This window comes from Sander vitreus, chromosome 12 (assembly GCF_031162955.1).
Source record: "Sander vitreus isolate 19-12246 chromosome 12, sanVit1, whole genome shotgun sequence".
NCBI lineage: Eukaryota > Metazoa > Chordata > Actinopteri > Perciformes > Percidae > Sander > Sander vitreus.
Window position 1 is genome coordinate 1,376,002 of NC_135866.1, and position 26,247 is coordinate 1,402,248.

General features: G+C 41.4%; 1 protein-coding gene across 4 annotated transcripts; it reads right to left on the reverse strand.

Moving 5' to 3' along the window:
* Positions 1-34: 34 nt before the first annotated feature.
* On the reverse strand, positions 35-22,319 carry crema (cAMP responsive element modulator a). 4 transcript variants are annotated; one of them, XM_078265180.1, is made up of 8 exons: positions 22,214-22,319; positions 21,042-21,147; positions 19,435-19,566; positions 13,221-13,309; positions 12,963-13,108; positions 11,146-11,313; positions 2,883-3,042; positions 35-1,817 (listed from the first exon to the last, which is right to left on the reverse strand). In XM_078265180.1, the coding sequence occupies exons 2-8, from the start codon at positions 21,135-21,137 to the stop codon at positions 1,676-1,678; spliced, it is 933 nt and encodes a 310-aa protein (XP_078121306.1). In that variant the 5' UTR covers positions 21,138-21,147; positions 22,214-22,319; the 3' UTR covers positions 35-1,675. The 4 variants fall into 4 exon arrangements, with proteins under 4 accessions (XP_078121306.1, XP_078121308.1, XP_078121307.1 ...); XM_078265182.1 differs by lacking the exon at positions 22,214-22,319 and adding an exon at positions 21,976-21,998; XM_078265181.1 differs by lacking the exon at positions 22,214-22,319 and adding an exon at positions 21,258-21,375.
* Between the last annotated feature and the right edge of the window lie 3,928 nt (positions 22,320-26,247).

Consider the following 26,247-nt stretch of genomic DNA (forward strand, 5'->3'; position numbering starts at 1 on the left):
AGGAAGATGGGTGAGCAATAAGTCACAATCCATGTCACATTTGAATGTTTTATTAGAGAAACAAAAATAGTTTTGGTTTTACAATTCACACAAGAAAGTACACTAGGAGGAGACCACCTGGGAAAATATAGAGCCATTTGATACAGCAAAAAGAAAATACATGCAGAGAAATTTAACTCAGTTGATATTAAAGAAAAGCTGACTTGTGTTATTACCTGCTTTTTTATAGAATCCAACAGAACCATGACGGGTCGGCTGACTGCCAGCCATTCTGTTGTCAAGGAGCTGAACACTAGTTCCAATACCTTAACTGTTACTTAAATATAGATCATAAGAGATCTGTCTCTTATCAGCTCTTTCTATCCTTTCAATAAAATATACTCCACAACTACAGAGACAGAAGATCACAATCACCAGAAACATTAACACAAGATGATGTATTACCATTCAAATAAAAAGTCTTTACATACAAACAAAAAAGAGAAAAGAAATTGGCATCACCCTTGAAACAGAGCATTTTAATATCTAGCCATAATCATGTAAATACAGTTTTATACCACAATGATCTCCATCATTCCAACAAGACTTGCGTGACGTTGAAGCGCAGCACTTATTCTGGGAGTTATGAATCATCTTAAGATTGTTGGTTTACAAAAGTTGAGTTTTCGGTATAGAATAGAGAATTTCAGTTTTTTTTAACATGTTTCACAACACGTTAAAAGGTTAAACATTTGCTTTGTAGAAGATAATATAAACCTGTGGAGTGAAATTCTTCAAATAAATGTAATAGCATATACATCCTCATAATATCCACATGGACACGTTGGTGCTTTCTGTGCATTGACTAAAGAGCAGTTGTGCTCTGTCATTTCAAATACAACAATCAACTCACTTTATTAATGAAAAATAACTTGCTAACCAAGTTCTGACTCAGATACGGCCCCTGTGCATTGGCTTGACATATATGTCGCAGTTCTGTGCATAAACTGCCAAACATAAGAGGATTTTCATCTTGAATTCAAGCTTGAATTTTTCTTTTTGAAAAAACAAAACCTTTTTGACCAAATCAAGAACTTCCATACAAACTGAAAACAAGTTGATGAAATCCAGGTAATCACTACAATGACAGAAATGCCTGAAGATATTCTGCGTCTTTCACATGAAGGAATGCATGAAAACGACCCAAAAACAGAAGCGTAAACGCCACAGATGACATTACCGAGTACATTAGGTTGAGTTGCCTGGTTGCAGCTGGTGTTGGATCTGCGTCTGACCTCAGACAAACTGTCTGGGAGTGAGACCTGGCTGACCAAACATGGCCTTTTTTTTTTTCTTTTCGTAATGTGCTCGAGCGGTACATTTTCAGGAAGCACCTGTTTTTCCTTTCTTCCTGTTCCTCTTCTTCAGCTGGCTGTCATTGGCTGGCTTCGCCCCGCGCACAAAAGCAACAGCAAGCACAGTGTGCACGCAGAACGGAAGATGAGAACAAGAGCGAAACTGGCAAGCTCAAGCTGTTCCAATTCCCCCGGACACTTCTCAACTCAGCGTAAACCAGGCCTGAGTGAGCAGACACAAAGACGGTCAAAGCAGAGTCTTTTTTGTTTTTTTTCTTGGATTTGCTGTAGCAGTTTGTAAACGGTTGTCTTCGGCTCGTGACCACAAACGGCCGCCGCTGCTAGGCTTTGTGGCAGTAAATGTCCTTCAGTGCTTTCAGCTCTTCAATCAGGGTCTTGTTTTGGTTTTCCAGCACAGCCACGCGGTTCTCCAGACATTTGACATACTCTTTCTTTTTCCTGCGACACTCGCGGGCTGCCTCCCTGGAGAGGAAGAGAGGGACAAAAGAGATTTGAGTCGCTTGATGAAAATGGGATTTAGGCTCCAGACAAAACACAAGCTATGCACAATCCAAGGGATGTTTTTAAGGCGGTCAAGTTCAGCTTTTATTGTTAAACTGCTTCCAGGTGTATGTCCATATTTTCCCTGGCAAACATTTGCTCACCTGCTGACATTTCCCTATCAATCATGAACAATAACGTGGTTTGGAAACATTTGCACATCTACAAAGGCACTACGCTGCAGCTTTGCCCTTTACACTACTTGTGACTTGTCGCTTTGGCAACCAAAAAAGTCTATGGGGCCCTGGTTATGTCTTTAAATTTCAGTGCATGCATTCGGAACTCCTTCAAACATGGTTGTAAATGGCAACTTGTTGTTGTAACCATATTTAGCAGTAGGACAGACATTTTTAATCCCAAAATGAGATTCACCTTGTGGATAAATATTACAGAATGACTGCAGGATAGAAAATAAGACTCTAAGGCACGTGTCAAACTCAAGGCCCGGGGGCCAAATCCGGCCCCTTGCATATTTTGATCCGGCCCGCAGAAAATTTTGGCCCGACTAGTGCACCACACCAAAAAAAAAAAAAAATCAGGAAACTGTTTTTCATACTGTAATTATGCAACACTGCTGTGCAGAATTTGACAGACGTGCTGACTTTGAGACTCAGAATTCCCCCCAGAAGCAGAGAGTTCTTTAACATTCAGGCTGGGGGCTGCTTTCTAAAAAAAATGTCTTTGTTTTTCATAACTTGCTAAATTCTCCAATGGCTAAGAATCTGTTTCTAGGGTTTTATGGTGACCAAACTGTATGGGACAAAGCTATATGAGACATGCAATAATACAAAGTTAATTGACTTTTTTAGATAAATAAAAGCATGTCAATAAACTCAACATGTATTGTGATCATCATTTCCAGTGTGGCCCTTAGTGAAATTGAGTCTGACACCCTTGCTCTAAATACTCTTGCTTGTAATGACATCTCTGTGGAATGAACATGAGCTCATTTTCTCCAGATTTGCATCTCTTGGCCCCAGTTCCTACCTGTTTTTCATCAGTCGGACCTCCCTCTTGCGGGTGATGTCTTCAGTGTGCTGGGGCTGAGGGTTCTGCATGGTGCCCGGGGACGCAGCCATCACGATGCTGTGCGCCAGGCCCGAGTTGGGCGAACGCAGCTGGTAGGCCGGGATGTCTCCTGTGGCAGCTGCAGGGGGGGAGATGGACAAACAGCATTAGGACTCCAAGGCCTGGAACTTTAACTTTTGTTGCCATTACTTCTCTTTTACAGTATAATACAAATGTGATCCATTAAAGGACATTTTCTTTTTAGATTTTTCCAATTTGACTGACTATCTATTCAGTCACACAGTGTGTTTCTTCACATTTTCACCTTAACACGACAGTAAACATGAATGTGTTTCAACAGAGGATGTTAGACAGCAACTTCAGCCAAGAGTGCTTATCCGCTCTCCTTCCTGCCTTAAAAGATGAATTTCCTGCAGCCACGACCGTCCTGTGGACAGGTATTTGTTCTTAAATGATCTGACTTGTTGGGGGGGGGGGGGGATTATCATCATAATTTCATCATAATTTCCTCTTTTTACATCATGCATTATCAAGCAAGGACCTTTTAGGGCAGTGCTTCCCTTTAGAAGGTTCCAGGGGGTCCCCAGCAAAAAGGGAAATCATTGGTTCTCTAAAGTTTTAATTATAATCCCATCCATAAGTAACACAATGACAATGAATGTATGACTGTTTAGGTCATGGGTTTCATACACTTTCTGTATTTTTAGAGCATGACTTAGGCTGCAGGTCCTCTAATGGGCACTAGAGGCTGGCGCAAAAGCAAAATAAAACACACAAAAAAACAACAGACCTTAAACTTCTCTTTTAAAACACAAAGTATATTTTGTCCCATGCGTTAGTAGGTGTCAGGAGTACTATTCAATCATTTATGCTCTTGAATGAAGTCATTTATGATGTCGGATTAGTCTCAAGTGGCTAGAACAGGAGAAAGTGAAGTCAGTGTGGTTTGAGGCTACTCTGGTCAGTTAGGGAGGAGCTCCTGAGTGTTAGCAGCACACCACTGGTCGGATGTAACTTAGTACATTTACTCAAGTACTGTTGAGGTACTTGTACTTTACTTGAGTCTTCTCTTTCCATGCCACTTTCTACTTCTACTCCGCTACATTTCAGAGAGAAATATTGTACTTTTTACTCCACTACATCATCTGACAGCTTTAGTTACTAGTTACTTTACATAAACACATGTAGTTTATAAAATACAATGTTTTATTATAAATTAAACTACCCAAACATATAACCAGCTGAGATGATCAGACCATTAAACACACAACTGTTTGGATCCTTTACACTTTCTACAATGGGAGGAGAGTTCTGCATTGAGTACTTTTACTTTTAATACTTAAAGTACATTTTCGAAACTTACAGACTTTTACTTAAGTAACATTTTCAATGCAGGACTTTTACTTGTAACAGAATATTTTTACAGTGTGGTATTAGTACTTTTACTACAGTAAAGAATCTGAATACTTCTTCCACCAGCGCGGCACACTACAGTAGCAGCCAGTGTTTTGGAACTGAAGTGTTTTTAAATACTTACCCACAATGTGAACTACTGTGTGCTAATGATAACCAGCAGTGTATTTGTTGGGTCATTAAAAGTGATTCTGGAAAAAACCGCTTCCTGGATGTGGTTAATGTGCTGTTTGAGTTGAGTCATCAGTGAGGTAGCTGCTGTCTCTCACCTTTTCAGATTCGTTTCTTCACTTTGTTCCTGAGAAGTTTCTATCTACGCCCCCTCTCTTCTGTCCACACACACACACACACACACACACACACACACACAGTCCCTCTCTTTCTCTGTCATTGTGACTCGCGCTGTGCTTACGTCAGTGTGTGCGTCTCACTCGCCCGTTTTACATTCTCTCTTCCCTGCCTGGCCTCTGTTCCAGGAAGCCGGAGTGACGTCAAACTGACAACTATCTTACCACCCCCCCCTCCCCCTCCCACTAACGCCCGCCCCCCCCTCCTCCCTGCCTGTCTGCCTGACAGCCAGTGGACTGGTTCAGAGAACAGACTGTGACGTGTGTGTGTGTGTGTGTGTGTGTGTGTGTGTGTGTGTGTGTGTGTGTGTGTGTGTGTGTGTGTGTGTGTGTGTGTTACAGCGAGATACAGACTGACAGGAACATAGTGGAGCGAACTAACCAAGCGCTTGTCAACCTCTGAAAGCTGTTTTCTCCTTTTTTTTCTTTGACAACTCTGCCCTGACCTGTTGTAGCGCTTTTCCTGTGGTCCAATCTGTGGTATGTCTCCTCCTCAACCTCACAATGCACAAAGTAAAAGTCATTCAAAAGTCATTCAAATTTCATAAATCTTCCTTGAGTGTTGTCTCTCCAGTTGGAAAAAATAGTCGTCAAATTCACAGTCTATCGTATTCTTTTCATTCTGCTTAGAAATACTTAAAAATCCTTATTGGGAAACATAGCTGACAGCATATGCAAATAAATGCATACATATGTCAAGAGTAAAAGAAAAGTGACTTTTACAAGAGTAAACATATGGATGAGAGAAACTCTACCTGACTCCGTCTCATCCCCAGTCACAGCCATCTCTTGTTTCCAATAATCCAGCACCGCGGCAGCAAAGCACCTCAGCACAGAGACACTGGTCTGCTCCTATTCCTCCTCGCTTCACTACAACCTCTCTGTCTCCTTCTCCCTTTTCCCTCTCAGCTCTCTCTGCAACCGAGTGGTCAATTCGTGAACTTTGCAGCCCGATTACAATTACAGGCATTGACATCACAATGACATCACTCCTGCCCCGCTGAAGTCAGTAAAACACCCTGGATTAGTCCCTCCCCCCTCCCCCCCGCAGATAAGATGGTGAAGTAAAGAACCACACAGAGCTGTTGCAAGCAGGCAGGGAGGGAGGGAGGGAGGGGGGGAGGGGGAGCCGAAGGGGGAGGTGGTAGTGCAGGGGTTGTATTTTTAGCAATGGTGACGCAACTGGAGAGTTGCTCAACAAACAAGAGGATATTGTGTCCCGAGTGGCTGCCGTGCACGCTGTTGAGCGCCCTGATTGGAGGCATTCTGTGTGTGTTTGTGTCTTAACAGACGGGAGGAGGGATCACAGAGAGAATAAAGATAATTGAGGTTTTTGCTTTTATTTGTATAAAGTCATCACAACATGTCCACAACTAATCTAACTGAATTCTACAGGGAAACAGTTATTTAACAAAGCCTGTGAAAAGATTATATTTGCTGTTTAAACACTCGGTTGCCTGATGGATCTCTGCTGGAAGACTGCTTTTTCATGGTTTCTGCAGGTTTTACCAAGTCAAATTTAAGACTTTTTAACACCTTTTTGAATTTAATTTAAGACCTATATCACGACATAAAAGTACAACGAAATGCAGAGTCACAAACATACTTGCAAAGTAAATAAATGTGTTCAAATTGAATAAAAAGCGGCATGGAGCAATAATGATCTGTACATATACAGCAAACTATATTTGGACTATCGTAAGAAAGAACTAGCACAGAATAAAATAAAAACCTTTCAATGAGCATTAGAGGGAATATTACATGGACGTAGGGAAATTAAGAACTGTTTAAAATGATTTAAGACCTAGAAGCCTTACTGCCTATACACTAGTCTTCCTGGTTTCTCAGATCGAGCAGCTTCCATTGTGTTCAGACATTTCCTTGTTCCCGCCCATTTCTGAGCTGGGAATGACGTTACGACCAAGTTGAATGCAAACCATTTACAAGTCGGATTTTCATTGTTTTCATTAGCTCCAGCCAGGTTAGCCATTGTTAGCAATGCTAGTTTATAACAACACATTACGCTGATTTTTGTGCATACAAACAGCGTAGCAACATGTCCACAGATAGAAGTTGGATACCGCTGCGTGTACGAGTGATTAAGTGAGACACAAATAAGACAGAAGTGCTTATAACTGTATGTTACTACAGTTTTCACAACTGTTGATGCACTGAACAGCCATGTTGGATTTATAGCTCGGGCACTCGGTGGTTGCCCGAGTTCCCGAGCTCTGTAATCCAAGGTCAGGGGGCGTTTCCAACTTTGAGTACAAATGGAACGCACTAAAAGGATCGGTGTATACTACAACAACAACAACAACAACAACAACAACAACAACAACAACAAAGCAAAGCGCAAGAGCAGACAAGCCCATTCCCAGCTGATCACCAAACACAAATGAGAAAGCAAACACTGATGGTGCTGATGGTGCCAAATAAGCACAAGTATGTAAGCCCTGTCTCCATTTTTTCACTGATTTAATACAAATTGTAATAAAACAGGTTTAAGGCATCAAACGAGTGTCATTCAAAAGTTTCCTGTCAAACAAAGACAGCTGACATTACAGAACCAATGTGTACTTGTCATTAGGGCTGCACAATTAATCGCAATTGTATCGAAATTGCAATATAGACCAGTGAAATATCAAAATCGCAGCGTGGGCGTAGTATTTGTTAAAGGCAAAATATGTGTCAAACCATTCTGAATGAAGTATTGTGGTGCTGCAGAGATGTCCTGGCCTCCAAATCCTATCCTACAGACTACAAAAAACAATCTTTGTTTGGTACAGATCCTTGCAAAAATCACACTATCATTTAAATTTCTTTAAATAATGATACAAAAAAGGATCATTCCCTCCAATATCGTGAATCACATCGCAATCGCAATATTAGTCAAAACAATCACAATTAGATATTTTCCTCATATCGTGTAGCCCTATTTGTCATATTAAAATCCCCATTAATACTGACACTTATTTACAGCTAAAAGAGAACTTCACTACATTTTCTTTTTACACAGTCCCTCAATTTTTTTCTCGGCCTCATCCCAGTTTTTTAATTCAGGATGACGGTGTTAAATTTAAATCACACAGATTGTCACTTTAGCCTCAATTTATGCTATGTGACTGTAGAGATGAATGTTATTCCCCTACGTGTTCCTGTTATTCCCATACATGTTCCTGTTATTCCCATACATGTTCCTGTTATTCCCATACATGTTCCTGTTATTCCCATACATGTTCCTGTTATTCCCATACATGTTCCTGTATGTACACAATCCCAAATTTTATAGACTCGTGCACATGCAATTTCAAAATCAGCAACCAGATGCTCCAACATTACGATTGGTTAAAAATTATTCATGAAATTTACATTATGGAGAGACTAACATTTCCTATAAAAATGCAATAAAAAAAAATTGAAGGGGTTACGTTCAAAATGGGACAGGTACATTAGCCCGCGGAGACCAGACCTGCTTTAATCACCTTGCTGAATTGCCATTAGACTGACCTACTGAGGAGACCCGTGTTGTGTAGCAGATTTTCATAACTGAATGAGTGACATCCTTTGTTAAAATGTTTATAGTTGATTAAAGGTCCAATATGTAATATATTTACTGTATTAAATCCAAAAATGACCCCAATGCGTCATTAGATATTAAGGAAACATGCTAAGTTGAAATACTATTTTTTCTGACAACAATGCTAATGCCAGTATTTTCTCCTTTTGAAATTTCCGTTCTGTGACGTAATGTCTGTATTTTGGCCTGTGTGTTGGTATCAACTGCCCAGTTTGTCAGCCAGGCCGGGTTGCCAGATACACCTGTAGAAACATAAACCCAGCACGCTACAGCTGGAACGTTACTACAGCCATGAAAGCAGCAAACAAACCAACAGGATCAACGGAGATAGATTCTACTATGTTTCTAACAGTTGCGTGACCAGAGACGTTACAAACCCCGGGTAAATATCGGAGATGTATTTGAAAGATGGAGACAGCTTAGAGCCCAAGGACGGCGAGTTGGCTAATTTCCTCCTGAACAGGTAAGCATTAGCTTCAGGCTAATTTATCACGGCTACAAGGGACGGGCATTTTATGTCATTTCAACATCCGTGTACTCACGTTGAATTATATAGCTAGAGTACCCGGGTTGGTTACTCGCAAAAACAATTGAGACACAGCCAGCAAAGTGATCCCGACTGGTCATGGCTAACACCGCCATGCTAACCCTGCTAACTGCTAACGTTACCGGAGGAGCAGGCAAGCAGGCCACAGCTGTTTACAACGTGTAGCCTGTTCAGCGGCCGTAGCCAACAACGGTGAGTTATTTTAAGCCAAGAGAGGGGGGCAGTAAATCAAGAAGAGAGGACCGTGAGTTTGCAGTGTGTTTAGCGATTGTTGCCGTAATTCTAAGCCAATAAAGTGTGTTCAGTCGGGTGGAAAGGACGGCAAGGTAGTGGTGTTTTTAGTGGTAGTACAGAGCTCCGCGTGAGCACGGGCTTTCATGTCAATATAGCCAGCAAATAACGTTAGCTACTCCGCTGTGCTGTGGAGTAATGTCTGGCTATGTGAGACAAGCATCTACCAACATTGTTGTGGATGCTGTGGCCTCAGCCTGGCAACCTCCGTGATCTTTGAGACTGGGGAGGAGGGGGCGGGGGAGACGACTCTCTCCAGTATTTTGAATTTGTACTGCAGTAACTATTTTAAACACTAGCTGTCAGTATTACATACTGCACCTTTAAGGTAAAATGAAAGGGAGAACGATAGATGCAAGGAAAGCTTTTTTTGACTCATGGCTTGATGCAATTGTCTGAGTGTTATTGTATCATTATGTACTGTATGTGTATCTACACTGGAAGAATTGTAAGTTACTTGATTGTCTTGAACTATGTATGATGTCCCTATGCCGTACTATGGCGCTCCTAAGGGGACATGACAGGACTTTTTTTTTCTTGTGCGCACGACAAACTTTCTGGTGCGCAATGAATCTAAAGGCTGTTTCATGCTTCTGCGTAAAATCTACGCCGTTGCTACGCACGTAGGTACGTGAAGACACAAACCTACGCCGGACCATACGCCGTAGCCTGACGTGCACCTCTCGAAAAATTTAACTACACGTCGCAGTGACGCAGGTCGCAACGTTGCTTGGCTTGGTAGCGTCCCCCTACTCATTTCCTGGTTCTCCTCCATAAACAACATGAAATCAAGGAGAAGGTTAACTTTTCCTGCTACAGATGTCTCACCTTGGTCAGAAAGAACAGGGGAGACACTTTAAACCCCAGGCCACTTACGTAGGATACGGAAAAAGCTCTGTGTGGAGCCTCCTCAGAAGCATAAAATGGCCTTAAGGTTAGCAAAATCTTGTGCACACCAGAAGAAAAGAAAAAATCCCATGTCCCTTTAGGGTCTCCGTTAGCCTGGCTCCGCCCTCCTATGTACTTCCGCTCAATTTTCATTTTCCTTCAGTACGTCGTCTGGGTTTGTGGTATATTCGCGGGTTTTCTCCGGTCAAATCTTTACTGGTCCAATCAGCGAACAGAGGGAGTGGCTGAGAACGTTGACGTTGAGGTTGTGCACTAGTTTGAGTTGTAGTTCCTTAATGGCGGCGGAGAAAGATGCGAGCGAAGCCATTCGGTCCGTTGTGGCAACGCTGCCGACTATCCAGAAGTTCAAGCCAGAGCAAGAACAATCTTTGCTGAGTTGTGTTGGTGGCCATGATGTTGTGGCCCTCCTCCCCACGGGGTTGGGGAACAGTTTGATTTTCCAGCTCGCTCCGTTAAAGGTGCAGTAGGTAAGTCTTATAAAATTAACTTCCTGTCATATTTGCTGAAACTGACCCTATGTTCCAGTAGAACTACATGAAGCAGGTCATTTGAAAAAAAACATCCAGCTCCTCTGGCTCCACCTACAGCCTGGAGTGTGATTTGCAAAAATCCACCGCTCCCTGTTCAGATGCACCAATCAGGGCCAGGGGGGGGTGTCTAACTGCGTGTCAATCACTGCTCATACACACACATTCATTCTCCCTTGTGGGGGGAGGGGCTGAGGAGACCGTTTTGGACTTTAGCAGAAAGGGGGGAGGGACTGACAAGTTGTCGATGTTCACATTTTTTGGCTAAGTCCTGGATCTTCACAATCCTACCTACAGCACCTTTAATGGAGAAGGAGTTGGCTAAGGCGAACGCTAGCGATGCTAAGCCGACGCCATGGCCAAACGTTAGCGATTGGTTACGGCAGATCCAGAGTGGCTCTGGGCAGATCCAATAGTTTTAAACTTCACCAGAGTATCCGCCTTCAAGGAAGTTAACACTTGTCAATGGAGAGTGGCCAGACTCTCTGTACAAATGAAATGGACCAGAGTCTAGTAGGACCAGGCTAGGGGTTCGTACCCTCCCTGATAAAATATAAAAAATAAAAAAATAAGTGTAGAAAAAATTTCTAAATGGGTTGAAGCCTACCTTGGACAAGCACCTGTCCTCCCTGGATGTAGAACTGCTGTGGGGAGTCTCCGGGCGGAGCAGCACACTGCAGGACTGTGGCTCCAGGCTGGGTCAGAGTCTGGGCCCCCTGGAGGCCTTCCACTCCAGGGCTGCTCAACTGGATGGCTCTCCCCTGGGTGATCGCAACTGTGTGGGGTCAGCAGAGTAGCAACGTGGGAGTTATGTTATGTCAGATATCATCAGGTTTCATTCATGTTTCTCATAGAAAATGTAAGATGACCAATAGTTGGAGCACTTGTAAATAGGGCTGTGCAATAAATCGAATTTACGTTCTGCAAGTAAGCTCTTATTTTGGTTGCGTCCAAAATCCCATACTAACATGCTATTCAGTCGGCTAAAACAGTATGTGAGATTTTTTTAGTATGTCAGAAACCTTAGTATGAAACAAATAGTATGTGAATTGCATATTCCTTTCAGGTGAAATATTACAGAATACAAACACTGGACACTATACCGGCATAAGAATCCCACAATGCAATGCGGAAGTAACGACAACGTTCATAACAAGTCAGGACAGAAACCAATGAGCTCTGTAATGTCAATAATGTCGCCAGGGCTGAGGTGAGCAGGGGTGACCATGGTTACGCGTCTCCAATGGCAGGAAGTGGCATTGAAAATTACGGCTTAGTGTGCCCGAAAAGATACACACTACAGTTTATTTACACAAATGTATGATGAAAGATAGTTTACATATGGAGTATGTACTGCAGAGTATGCAATTTCAGACGCAACCTTTGTCTTGTGTTCTGAAGGGGCCCACAGTTAAGCCCACAGTTCCATCCACTTTGCTACTCTATATATAGAAAATGACATATTTACATGGCCACAATGGACCAATGTTGTAAATAAATACAACACTCTACCTGTATATATTTATTTTTATTTTTTATCTGTTCATAAAAAGAGTGTTTAAAGTGTGCACATAACTATAATTATCATTACTCTTATTCTATTTTTTCTATTTCTTATAATACTTTTTGTATATTGTTCCTTTGTCTATTGAATGTGTATTTGTCTTATTCTGATGGGTGTGAATATTTCTGAGCTGCTGTAACAAGGGAAATGATCCATTGTGAGAATAATAAAGTCTATCATATCTTATGTTATCTTTTCTTAAACTGGTCAGGAAGGCTGGCTCCGTTATTGGCTGCAAACAGGAGACTTTTTAAGCTGTGGTGGAGAGGAGGTCACTGAACAGACCGTTATCTATCATGGATAACCCCCCCCCACTGGTCATACCACAGACAATATAACTTTTTAACACTTCAACACTGAGTGTTAGATAAGACTCAAGTGCAAGTGTTGCATGTTTCTGCAAGTGCAACTTGCAGAAACATGGGGTTTACTTACATCTTTATAAATACTATTTAAGTAGTTGTACATTTTCTTCTCCCAACTTGTATAGATGTTGTATTTTTTTCATTTTATTTTTTGAATATTTGTTGTTCCTAGTTATTATATCTTGTATATTCTGTATGTGTGCTGTGTGTCTGATATTTTGCTAGCCTGGGAAAACCCTGACGAACTTCCGGAAAATTTGAGATTTGCTCCGCGAGTCCACTTTCAGTTACAACTGAGAAGGGTCTGGTGTCAACCAGGCTAATATTTTGCTGCAGTAGCACTCAGATTTCCCAATTTGGGATCAATAAAAGTCTATCTATCTAATCTAATCTTATCTTATCCTATCTTATTTTATAGAGCAGTAGACTGAGAGGGTGGATGAACCAAAAACTGCATGTGTTGAGGCTAGTATCCCTGTTCATGTGTGTACTGACTATATTGTCCTGAGCTGGTCTGGTAGATGGAGGTTGGTACTGATGCTGAGGCAGCGCTGGAGACCACTGCCACCTCCTCCTCCGTCTTCTCTTCATCGATTTTAGGAACTGCCGGCGAATCCGATGAAAGCTCATTAAATATTTTTCTGTGGGAGAAGAAAGAGTGATTCCACACAGACAGTTCAACATTATCAGCGTTACCCTTGACACACTCTGTGCCGTTTATCACGCTCTTGTTTAATGTTAACGTCTTCTCACCGATAAGATGGACGCCTGGAGAGAAGCACCCGTCTCTTGTGGGTGTCTGTGACTGACTCGTCATCCTCCAGCTCTCCTACAGTGGCAATCTGGAGAGTACACGCAGTATTTCAACGTGGTGAGTACAGTAACCCATAGTATATTGGTGGAAGAAGTATTCAGATCCTTTACTTAAGTAAAAGTACTAATACCACACTGTAAAAAAAATACTCTGTTACAAGTAAAAGTCCTGCATTGAAGATGTTACTTAAGTAAAAGTATGCAAGTATAATCAGGAAAATGTAATTAAAGTATCAAAAGTAAAAGTACTCAATGCATAAAATTCCTCCCATTTTAGAAAGTGTAAAGGATCCAAACAGTTGTGTGTTTAATCATTTCAGCTGGACATATAGGCCATTATATTGTTGGCTAGTTTACTTTATAATACACCGGTTACAATTTTCTAGGTCAATTCCGATTTCCGATTTTTCATTGAGTCTGACCTGCTGATACCGATTTTAGCCGATTCCGATTTCATATTTTCTAACCACTTTACAGCACACACAAATATTTATTTATATATATTTATATCTTTTCTTTAATAGAACATTTTACATTTTGCATAGAACATAGGACATTTTTTTAACAGAAAATTGATCGCTATAAAATAGAACTATATAAATTACTCACACTATACTTCACACACATCTAAAGTGCAATGTTATGGAAGAACCATTTCCTTCTTTTCACATCCAATATCCAACTAAACAAATGTGATATATTTAGCAAACTAAACTTCTGTATGAAAACAGGGAAAACAGGTAATGCATTTGTACAAAAGGCCGTCTATAAGCAGTGATTGTTAAAGTGCATGTCGGAGAACAGAGCAGACACGCACTTCACACCACGAGCGGGCACGCGCGCCACACGGCGGAGAAGTGAGAGAAGGAAAAAAAGAGACTCGCCGTCCGAGGGATAACTAGCCAGTGAGGAATATTTCCAAATTAAGAGCTTTTGTGACTAAGGGTAAGTTGGAGATTATCATTCATGCTTTCATTTCCTCTCGTCTGGATTACTGCAACAGTCTTTTTACCTGTTTGAGTAAGAAGGAGCCTTACCGTCTCCAGGCTGTTCAGAACTCGGCTGCAAGGCTTTTAACTCACATTAACAAAAGAGCACACATCACGCCTGTTTTAGCTTCACTTCACTGGTTACCAGTCCAGTATAGAATTCAATTTAAAATCCTGGTCATTACTTTTAGAGCCCTGCATGGTCAAGTTCCTCCCTACATCTCTGACTTGATTCAGCTTCACACTCCCACCCATAGTCTGAGGTCATTAGGTCAGAGGCTATTAGTGGTTCCCCGCACTCATTTTAAAACTAGAGGGGACCGATCATTCCAGGGAGTGGCTCCTAGAGGGGACCGATCATTCCAGGGAGTGGCTCCTAGAGGGGACCGATCATTCCAGGCAGTGGCTCCTAGAGGGGACCGATCATTCCCAGCAGTAGCTCCTAGAGGGGACCGATCATTCCAGGCAGTGGCTCCTAGAGGGGACCGATCATTCCCAGCAGTAGCTCCTAGAGGGGACCGATCATTCCCAGCAGTAGCTCCTAGAGGGGACCGATCATTCCCAGCAGTAGCTCCTAGAGGGGACCGATCATTCCCAGCAGTGGCTCCTAGAGGGGACCGATCATTCCCAGCAGTGGCTCCTAGAGGGGACCGATCATTCCCAGCAGTAGCTCCTAGAGGGGACCGATCATTCCCAGCAGTAGCTCCTAGGCTAGGGAATGCTTTGCCTCCCTTTCTGTGTTGTGTGAATTCTGTTGAATCTTTTAAAAAGCAACTGAAGACTCTGCTCTTCAAGCAGGCTTTTAGTTAGTCGAGGGTTTCTTATGGTTGTTTCTTATGTTTTCTATTTGTATTTCATTTTCTTGTATTTTAATTTGTTGTACTGTATTACATTTTATTGTGAAGCACTTACTTACAGTGGAGATGGCGTGTGTGCGTCCTTGAGAACTGTAAGTCGTATAACTTATATTGTCGGTTCATTGTTAGCTGGTGATTTCGTTGTTTGTGTTCGTCACCTGCTAGCTAGGTTGCACGTGGCTGTTGATTCAATATAATGCCGATTGTTGAACGCCCTCGCTCACGTTTGTATTTTATGTGCATTATTAACCTGCTACAGTAGTTACACTGCATTAAGATAATGTAATTAATAGTGGGTTTATTGTTATTATTTGCTAGCCTATATATAATTCCTATGCATTGTGTATGATAGCCTTTACAATGTTATTTATTTACAGCATTTGACGGGCATAAAATCAGCATATGTCAGACTAAATGGCCGGTCGACGGTCACGTGAAAATCGGCCAATTCACCAGGTCAGCAGACGGTTAATCGGTTCATCTCTAGTTTATAATAAATCATCGTATATTTATACAGTGTTGTAATGTAACAAAGTACAAATACTTTGCTACTGTACTTAAGTAGAATTTTAAAATAGAAGTGATGGTGATGAAGATAACGTTACACACCTTTGGCCATAAAGTTCATAATCAAAGTTTATATTCTAAAAGGTGACTTTAACTTCTAGTAAAGACGTTTTCTGGTAAGATACCTGTACTTTTACTTGAGTATTGCTTTCAAGTACTTTATACCAGACTGTATTTAGAAACTACATGTGTTTTGTGTGCAAAAATCTTAATGTGTAAAGTAACTAGTAACTAAAGCTGTCAGATGAATGTAGTGGAGGAAAGAAGTACCTCAACATTTGTACTTAAGTACAGTACTTGAGTAAATGTACTTGGTTACATTCCACCTCTGCCCACAATATAGTTATTTAAAATGTTGGCAACATATTTGGTGTTAATTGTTATCACTGCTTTCCGTACACAGACCTCTGGGAGTATTCTGGGATGTGTCTGATACAACAACTTGTGAAAGAGAAGGAAACGAAGCAGCATTTTGTTTTGAGCCAAACCATCACAAGACTCAACGGAGAGTCTTATCTGTCTACGGTGTAATTATTCGTGAATGTGTGAGTTAACGCCCTCTTTTCTCCAAGCATAATTTCCCTGCAGCATGAATAAACAGGTTTACATTTTGCCACCCAAAGGGTATTGTTGGAATAATAACAAACAGGAATCTGCCAGGGTTATGTAAGGGTTAGGGTTAAGTAAGCTTCTATGACTCACACACTGGTGTGTAATGGTTGAGCATTATCAACACAAAGGCTGCTTTGGCCCTGTTAGAGGACAATGTCTGCGCCAGACAAAGGACCAGTCTGATTTATGCCAGGTTAAACAGGCATGTGTCTATGTTCATCTATTGATTATTATGTGAGTGAAAGTTATGCCTATTCTTGTAAGGCCTAATAAAAGTAGAAAAATGACTTCATTTGTAATTTTTCTGCACACCGTTTAGTCTGGATGTTCAGCAAATATATAACTTTTAATACACCGGCTCAATCAGAACTGTGCATTTCTGTGACAATGTAATTGTTATTGTGAAAGTTCAGCCAATACCACAATTAAGTGGGACGTATTACTGATGAAAGTCACTGATATGAAGTACAGAGTAAGAGTTGAAATCAGTTAGAAAACCACTTTGTGGTAGACACCTGCTGCTTCACGGTGCAGTTCACAGTTGTGATGTCCTTCCTGACCCGTTTCCTCTGAATGATACTTTTCATGATATGACAAATTAACCTGTGCTCTGCAAACCAAGCTGCACCTGTGAGGAAATCTGCTGCAACATGGTATCTGATCAAATTTGATTTCATTTCCCATCTACAAACTGTTTTTGATTTTTTCAAGTGCTGAACAAATACGGAAACATCTGTGCGCCTACAGCGCATTGTTCGAGGGAAACGATCCGATTGTGACTTTTGGCCAGCGTCACACCGCTCCAGCCCACAGGTCAGTGTTGTCTGATGTGTCTACAGCTGGTAGAGCTGTCCTCCTGGCCAGACGCAACAACGTCTCCTCAATGTGAAGGTTACACTGCGGAGCTTAAATCTCAGATCCTACTGCTCACATTAATCCTCTTAACAGATGCACTGCATTAGACTACAGGGACATTGTAGTACTTCCTACACATGGCATGGTTTGTTTACAGCAGTTTTAGTTTGTTAAATTTGACTTAAAGCTTTAGGGCGTAACTTTTTTATATTAATGGATGTCCGTTACCAGGGCTCAACGCTAACTTTTTAAAGTGGTTGCCGAATTGGCAACCAGGCATCAGCTTTTGGTTACCGAAATTGACAATACGGTTGCCATGTTTTAATGAAACAATGAGATAATGGCTTGGAATATAATTTGCCATCCCTCTCAAATAGGGCTGCGACCGATCACAAAACTCACGGTTCAGCTCACGGTTTTGAGTCATGGATCGGATCAATTTTTGGATCAGCACAAAAAAAAGGGGGGAATTTGAATGATTATTAAAAATGTAAAAACAATAACGTTCAACAATAATTACTTCTTTCACCAGTAAATTGCTGTTAAAAGACAAACAGATGAGAAAACCATGAGGTTTAACAGTTTCAAGTAAATGCACCATTTAGTCCCATCTGTGTTGTTTTTCCGACAACAGCAGTGACCATAGTGCTAGTTTGTGTCTTTAGCTGCAGACTGTTATACGTCCCGGTGTTGGAATCCTCTACAGTGAAATGCAGTCACACTTTCACACCGTATAGCTGTCAGCATTTTAACCGTGTTTAATCCAGTTACTACTGTAGCTAACGGTAGGCTAACGTTACCTGCTGCCAAGTGTAACATTATTAGTGTTTACTAGCGTGACATGCAGCGATGCCTCTGTTGCCTTTAACGTCTGTTTCGGAGCATCAGAGAGCAGCGCAGACATTTAGGTGGCACGGTAATGAGGCACCGAAATCTGCGTTGCTATTCTGTTCGGTAGATACCGGTCACCGGTGCCATATTAGCACCGGATTCTAACATGCGTCGTTAACGTGAACAGAAAATTGCTTTGCCTGTATCTATCTTTTCATGGCAAACGCACATGCGTGGAAATCGGTCGCATAACAGCTGAAATGTGGTGTTGTGCACAAACGTAGTGTTTCAACTTTACGGAGACAACCAAATAAAATATTGACTTCTTTTGAAATAAGATTTTCCAGTTTTGTAAGTCTTGATTTGTTTTTATTAGGGCTGTCAAAGTAACAAAAAAAATAAGGCAGATGAATCCATTCCATATTGAGGTTTGACCCGGAGCCGTTCTAGCCTCCATTGGACTGTAAAATGAAGGAGGGAGACGAGAATGTTCTGCCTGGATCATTAATTGGAACATTTACTTCCATTTACTTTACAAAAATCTTCTTCCTGCCAACCCTGGCTACTGAAATCTGGTGCCACTGATATGTCTGCTCTTCTCTCTGATGCTCTGAAACACAAACACCGCTGCACATGACGCTAGTTAACACTATACTCAACAGCAGCTAACGTTAGCCTACCGCTAGCTAGTTAACACTATACTCAACAGCAGCTAACGTTAGCCTACCGCTAGCTAGTTAACACTATACTCAACAGCAGCTAACGTTAGCCTACCGCTAGCTAGTAGCTGGATTAAACAGGGTTAAATGCTGACAGCTAACGCTAAACGGTGTAAAGTGTGACTGTGTTTTACTGTAGAGGATTCAACACCGGGATGTAACAATCTGCAGCTGCCGTCGGAGAAACAACACAGACGGTGCATTCAATGAAACTGGTAAACTACAGCCTCGTGGTGCATTTGAAGTTATTGTAAATGTCCTTTTCCCATCTGGTTGTTGTTTTTGTCGTTCAACAGCAATTTACTAGTGAAATAAGTTCTTGTTATTGTTATACATTATTATTAAGTCATTTAATGTTGACCATATGGCCTTAGCAATAAACAAGCCGTTCTTTAATGTCACCAACTGTTGTTTAGTACCTTTTTTTTCTTTTCTTTTTTTACTTTCTTAAAAAGTATCGGTTCAGGCACCATTAATTATGTATGCGATTAATTTCGATTAATTAATCACAGAGTATGTTATTAATTAGATTAAAATTTGTAATCGATTGACAGCCCTAGTTTTTATATTTTAAAAAAACTCAAACATTGAACAGGTGGTTGCCAAAGGGGGCAACCAGAGGCCACGAAATGGTTGCCAATTGGCTGTTCTCGGTTTAAGAAAAATAAGCTGAAGCTTAATATGAGTACAAATCATGGCATCGGCGACCAGTGCATGCTCTCACCTGACCAGTCTGGACTTGTGGGGACTGTATGACAGAGGTCTGAGGGGCCTGGATCACCCCCTGGACCTGCACCGTCTGACCATCACACAGCTGGACCACCGTCACACCAGGAGACTCTCCTGCCACTGACACCTGCAGGCACAACTCCAGACAATCACACCAAGATCCACAGGGGTAAACATAACGGACGGACAGAGAACGTTGCAGATTCTGAATGTTTTTACGAAATATCCCATTATGAGAGCCAATCAGCAAAATCTAAGTGTGCTTAGAAGTGCTGAATTTACAGCTCACAGCAATTAAGTATGATACAGTGTCTGGCTTTTGTGTGATACATAAAGTGTCGGTAAAAATGCCAACTACTTTTTTTTCTTCTAAACCTTTATTGTGTTTAATTATGCTGTCCAAACTGCTCCAAAATCCAAACCCCAAGTTCATCTGGTACCCAGGAAAACAAAGTGTGAAGTAGATTGGATGAACGGTTCATGAGATATTTCAAAGACAACAGACACACGCACATACAAAGATTCCCCGATTTATAGTTGTCTATTGTCTCATACTAAATATAGTTATTTAGTACATCTAAACCATCCAAGGTACACTGACCACGAGCTGAGGTTGTAAAACGTAGGTTTCTACTCCTGTAGAAGCCACAAGTCCATATGAAATCAACCTTGTTTAATTCACAATGTCACAGAGAAGTACTACACTACCCACAATCTTAGCGTAACAGTTTTTAGCTCCAGTAGAAGAACTAATCTCCATTTAAACCAACACGTCCAAACTGCATTTCTCATCAGCATTCTGGTATACTGGGCATAAACAGGAGGCAGCGTGGAGACTCCGCCCATCTCTGATAGTTGCCATGTTAACATTAGTATCTTAGTCTGAGAGAACAAGACGTCATAACCTTGGCAGCAAAATGTTGGCGTCAGTCTCGGTGTTGCCAAAGGTCTCCGTTTGCGGCCGTTGAGACTGAAACACAACCCTGCAGATTCCAAACCAAAACAGGGTCAGAAGTGTTTCCTAATTTCTCCGGTTTAGGGGCTCGGAAATGCCAGAGCAGGGGGAATGAGAGGGGGGAAACGCCAGAGCAGGGGGAATGAGAGGGGGGAAACACCAGAGCAGGGGGAATGAGAGGGGGAAACACCAGAGCAGGGGGAATGAGAGGGGGAAACACCAGAGCAGGGGGGAATGAGAGGGGGGAAACACCAGAGCAGGGGGGAATGAGAGGGGGAAACACCAGAGCAGGGGGAATGAGAGGGGGAAACGCCAGAGCAGGGGGAATGAGAGGGGGGAACACCAGAGCAGGGGGAATGAGAGGGGGAAACACCAGAGCAGGGGGAATGAGAGGGGGAAACGTAACAAAAGATATTCGTTTTTAAACCAAAACTTAAATGTAGTCTTAGTGAAACATCATAGACTGGAATGTCTAAACGTCGGCTTAAACATCACATGCTGAACAAGTGTAACAATTGTCCATGAAGTGTTGAAGTGACAGTGATGCCCTGCAGTACCTTCTCTGTCTGTTTAAATTGCTGAACACTTTAGGTGTGTGTGTGTGTGTGTGTGTGTGTGTGTGTGTGTGTGTGTGTGTGTGTGTGTACCTGGGGAGACAGACTGTCTTCACTGTAGTTCTCCTCTCCATCTGTCACCGAGTTGTTCAAACTGCTGTCCAGCTGAGGCGAGACTGATATATCCATAGTCAGTCACCTAGACATACACACAAGAAGAGTATTAATACTTCCTTGTATTTTGTTCTCCAGTACCATTATCAGAGATCCCAAACAAATGATTATCCTTTCATGTGATAACAAACTTGCCTCTCCCAGGACTAGTTAGATACAGCATTTCCCTGGAACCCCAATATATCAATACATCATTGGAACAGCCGAACACAATGATTCAGTATACTTTCATTTGTGCTGTCTACTCGTGCGTTGCCTGTAAGTTTGAAGGATGAAGATCACAAAGACCTGACGGATGTCAACAGCCAGCGTCACAGTCACAAGGAGATTGTATCAAGTATTTCCAAATATGTTCACAAAAATGAACATGGGCCTGTCTGATAAACATTCGTTCAAACACTCACATCTCAAGTTCATGTGGTCTACTATCTGCCACTGAAGGAGTGAAACATCTGATTAGAAAGTGTTCCCATAATAATGCAACATCAATGAAATTAAAACAAGTTCAATTAAAACATAATTCAAGAACTGTAGGTCCTGGATATCACCAAGCCCCAAGATTTAAAAGAATTACTGTTAAGTGTCAAAGCAGAGGACAATATAGGCAATATAAAGTACACTTTGAATTTTCAAGTTGACCAAAGGCCTAATGCAAAGTGAAAATGAAGCTGTGGGCTATAACTTCCCCTGTTTCATTTAAACACTTTTATTTTGAAAAGTAGGAGTATATACTTTTATCAACGCAATACAGCAAATACAGAAAGTAAAGGCTATATGTAAGAGGAATTTGGAACAAAAATTGAACCATTAGTATTTTCGTATATGGAATATTTTATTTTGAAGACAGAAACACCTTTCGCTCAAACATCCGACATCTTGACGCTTGACGCAGCTCTGAAAACTTAAGCAGAAAGGAACTACTGCCAGCAGAGCCGAGTGGGAACATTGTTTTTTTTACTCCATGTTGATCGGCCTGTTCTCAAAGCAAAGTTTGAATGAGCCGTCCGGCACCGCGGACGTGTATGCCCACTGTCCCTCGACTTTGGCCGACTGGCGCGGAGCAAAAAATGTGACAGCTTTGCATGACTTACCGAAGTTTTACGTAGTCTGACTCGTCACTAATGACAGTATGGGTGGACGGCCTTCGCACACGTAGTTTCACGTCAGCGCTGATGATGCTGTGCCGAAAATGTCGAACGACGAGTCAGTTTAACGTCAAAGAGTGTCCAGGTGGAGCGAGATGATTCAGTCCCACCTACTTCCGCATTCGCTATGCACGGCGTCAACCACCAGCGGCCAAAATCTTTAAATGTATCTTTAAAAGCATGAAATGAGCAAATTGTAAGAATTGTACTGCTGCATAACACAAACGTTTTTAGTATATTGAAATGTATTGTAATGTCTTCTTTTAAAGACCGTTTCTACTCTGGACCAAACCACATTGTTTACAATTGAGTTGCCCTGAATAAAGTTACTGTAAAATATATATATTTAAGATATATTTCTGTTCATTGTAGGAAGAGAAAATATAGACATGAAGTGACTTGTAGGCTATCGCTTCAAATAGGCTTACAACGTGTCTACAAAACTAAATGTAGGACATTTAAAGCTAATACACGGACAAAGTAATGCCAATTCAAACAACACAAAAGTGATTCAAGATTGCAATAATATGAATTAGATGATAGAGCAAATCTCATATCAATGTTGGATACTTTTCAGTGTTTCGCTATGGTGAGTCCCATGTTTACAGACCAGAGTAATGTTGCCATCTGCTGGCTGAAATAAGCAACAACACTTTAAAAAGCAGCCATGCAACAGGATCAGTTGATCCTAACATTCAGGGTTATATAACATTTTAAGCATTTTTTTTTAAAAAAAACAGAAACAATAGTAAGTGTGTAAAAGTAGAATAAGTATACATCTCTAGCAGCAGTAAGCATTAAAGAGTGCAAAGTTAATGAAAAATAAAACTGTTCCAGCTACTCAGTCCATCTTCTCCTGACTCCAGGCCCAGCCGCTGTATTGGGATGGGTGTGTAGTAGACTCTGTTCAGCACTGTAAATAGGATACCTCTTCCCCTGGATTCTGTTATATTCCTCCCAATACTTGATACAATATGTGACCATGTCTCCTTATCTATTTCACATTTCAAGTCATTTTGCCATACAATTCTCAAACTGTACAAATAAAACTATTTACTTTGCATAACAGTTAACATAATGAAGATGTGTGCTACTGCTATGCTAATGTTGGGCTGGAAAAAAACTCCTTAAACGCATTTGTTCTGTGTAATACATAACATACAGGTATATATATATATATATATACTATATATATATATATATATATATATATATATATATATATATATATATATATATATATATATATATATATCAACATCTGATTGTTTTGAAAGTATTTGTCTGCTGTTGTTCATTGCTTTGTAATTCTGTGTGGTCTTTGTAATGCATCTCTTTTTATCTGTTTTATTTTTTATTACATGTAAGGTGTTCTTGAGTATCAAGAAAGGCGCCCATGAATAAAATGTATTATTATTATTATTATTATTATTATTATTATTATTATTATTATTATTATTATTATTATTATCATTTCATTCTGATGTATAAAGGTGTGTACAGTACTGTGGCTGTACTGTACAATCTGTTCTGTACTCTCTAAATTCCTTTATTTAGATGGGACACTGGCTGAGCCCAGAAGCACCATCTGTCCTCCTGCATGCCAGCAGAGGTGGGACTGTTCAAACCCTGCCCCCACCCCGCTGTTATCAAAGAGCACTGCTCTGCATGGACAAGTCCCTCCCTTAATCTTTAACAGTGGGAAGTACAAGCACCTAATTCAGCAATAAGTGAATAAGGTGTTTTTGAGTGCTGTGTTTATGTATATAGTACAAGAGTATAATATGCAGAGGTTGCATTACTTACCTGTATTTTGTACATTGTAAATGGATCAAATTGGAATCACCACTCTGTCCCTAGTTTGGGAGGCAAAATGTTCTGTCAGGTGTGTCATTCTCTGCCTTTGAAAAAAATTAAAATAATCCAAAAACATTATGAAGAAAAAACAACAATAAAGACAATTTCATATTGTTTGCCATTTCATCTTGTATTCTCATTTTCCTGTGATTAATTTATTGTTCAGTGTTAGTTTTGAAAAATAACTTTTATTGGAATATTTTTTTTCCATTTTTCGATCCTATTGCATGTTCTCATGTAGTACAACCCCTTCTTTTCATATTCCTATTTCTGCTCTTTTTTGTTGTTTCAATTTTCCCACAGAACATTTTCACTAGCCATCATTCTGTAAAACTCATGTGTCACATTCGCAGGGGCGTAGTACCAAATTCTGTGCCCTGTAGAAAGGCATTCTCTCTAAGTTTAGAAACATTTTGAGTCCCCCCTCCTTTGCCTCACAGTGGTTTGGTCCACTGCCTGCTGTACGTCAGGATCTGCACTAGACTCACAGTCACATCGGGTAGTGACAGGAGTGTAGTAAGTAGGCGGTTCAAGGCTGTTTTATTCACATTAAACATCGGATGAAGTTGTTCTTTTTTCAAATAGAAATGATGCTGAGTAATTAACGAATTAGTCATGACAAAAAGTTTGCTATGTTAGTGTAATATAATGTAACATTACCTAGCTTGTTTAAAACTTGTTGGATAGAAATGCACCCACTACAACTAACGTTACCACGCAACCCAGTCTCACAGCAGTTTGTGTAAATGTCGCGTTATTTTTAATCTATTGATACGTGTTCACTGGGACGTTTTTCTCGTTTTTTACGTGGTGGCCAGCACAAAATACCCTACGGGGAACGGACGCCCCCATATGCCGGGAGGCGGCTGCCGGGAGACAGCCGCTGGGGACGGCCGCTGGGGACGCGCGATAATAACGGGACGGGGCGCCTCACACGCCGGGAGACGGCCGCCGGGGGACAGCCGCTGGGGACGGCCGCTGGGGACACGCGACAATAACGGGAAAGGGCGCCTCACACGCCGGGAGACAGCCACGGGGTACGGCCGCAGGGGACAGCCGCTGGGGACGCGCGACAATAACGGGACGGGGCGCCTCACGGTAGAGATCCATATGACCATGCAACACTTCTGTCGCGCCGCGCTCCACTCTATTCCTATGGGTGACGTCAAGAAACTTCAACGTGCACGCAAAGCATCCCGGGAAGGCGCCGCTGCATTTGAAAGAATGCTGCGTGTCCAAAAGCTGGTCCATGGCCATCTTTATGCAAATTAATCTGTTGAACGCGACGCGACTATCCAGTAGAAGTAGACGAAAATCTTTTAAACTAACCTTTGTCGATCTGAAATGAAGACAGATTCAGCAACTGTATGGCCTATTTCTCGCTTAAAATGTTTTCAGAAACACGTTTCAGTGAACTATTTTTGTAAAATACGAGATTGTATTCTTAATGAGCTGCCATGACACTCTGTTGAAATTCTCGAGAAGCCAAACCCACGACACGCGTTCGTCCAATCAGCTGCCGGTCAGGGGCGTGGAGCATCAACCATGGATGTATGACATTGCGACACCACGCTTCAGTCGTGTCTGAAAAGAAAAATGTGTGAATCTGTCATTATTGCACAATTCCTCCAAGTACTAATAAACTAAAAATTCCTATCCTTACCAGAGTCAATCTAGTGTTTAGTAGCTCCTAAATAATGTTGATTCCTCACTGACGTCCAGTGATCAGCGGTTAATGAGACAGCGTTTGCAGCACTTTGCAGCAGTAGTACGTCTTTAAGACCCGAGTCCTCTACGATGCTGACAGGTCTGCAGTTAGTTGCCACCCATTTCGCAAGTAATTTTTGGGGATTTCGTTTCATCCACAGGCAGGAGCACTCTCCAAAATAGGCTTTGCTTGAGTGGGTAGCATGCTACTGTACTGTACTACTACTAGCAACTGTACTACTATGCTTAGCTCCGTAGCTGGTAGCTCAAGCTTGACGTGCTTCGGTGATATTTTAATTCAGCTTTACACAATGTGCATATGGCTTTCAACTTGTCTACGAGCCGTCCGGGAGTTTTGGAAAATAAAAAGTTACATTCAGAGTTATTGCTGCTGTCTTTCTCCATCACGCAGCAGC

Bases quoted from the DNA above. Each gene is read 5' to 3' on its own strand.
- crema (XM_078265180.1), bottom strand. From the start codon at position 21,137: ATGGATATATCAGTCTCGCCTCAGCTGGACAGCAGTTTGAACAACTCG. The intron at 13,310-19,434 runs GTGAGAGCATGC...TGTACTCTCCAG, and splicing joins CACAAGTCCAGACTGGTCAG to ATTGCCACTGTAGGAGAGCT. The intron at 1,818-2,882 runs GTAGGAACTGGG...CTTCCTCTCCAG, and splicing joins GTCCGACTGATGAAAAACAG to GGAGGCAGCCCGCGAGTGTC.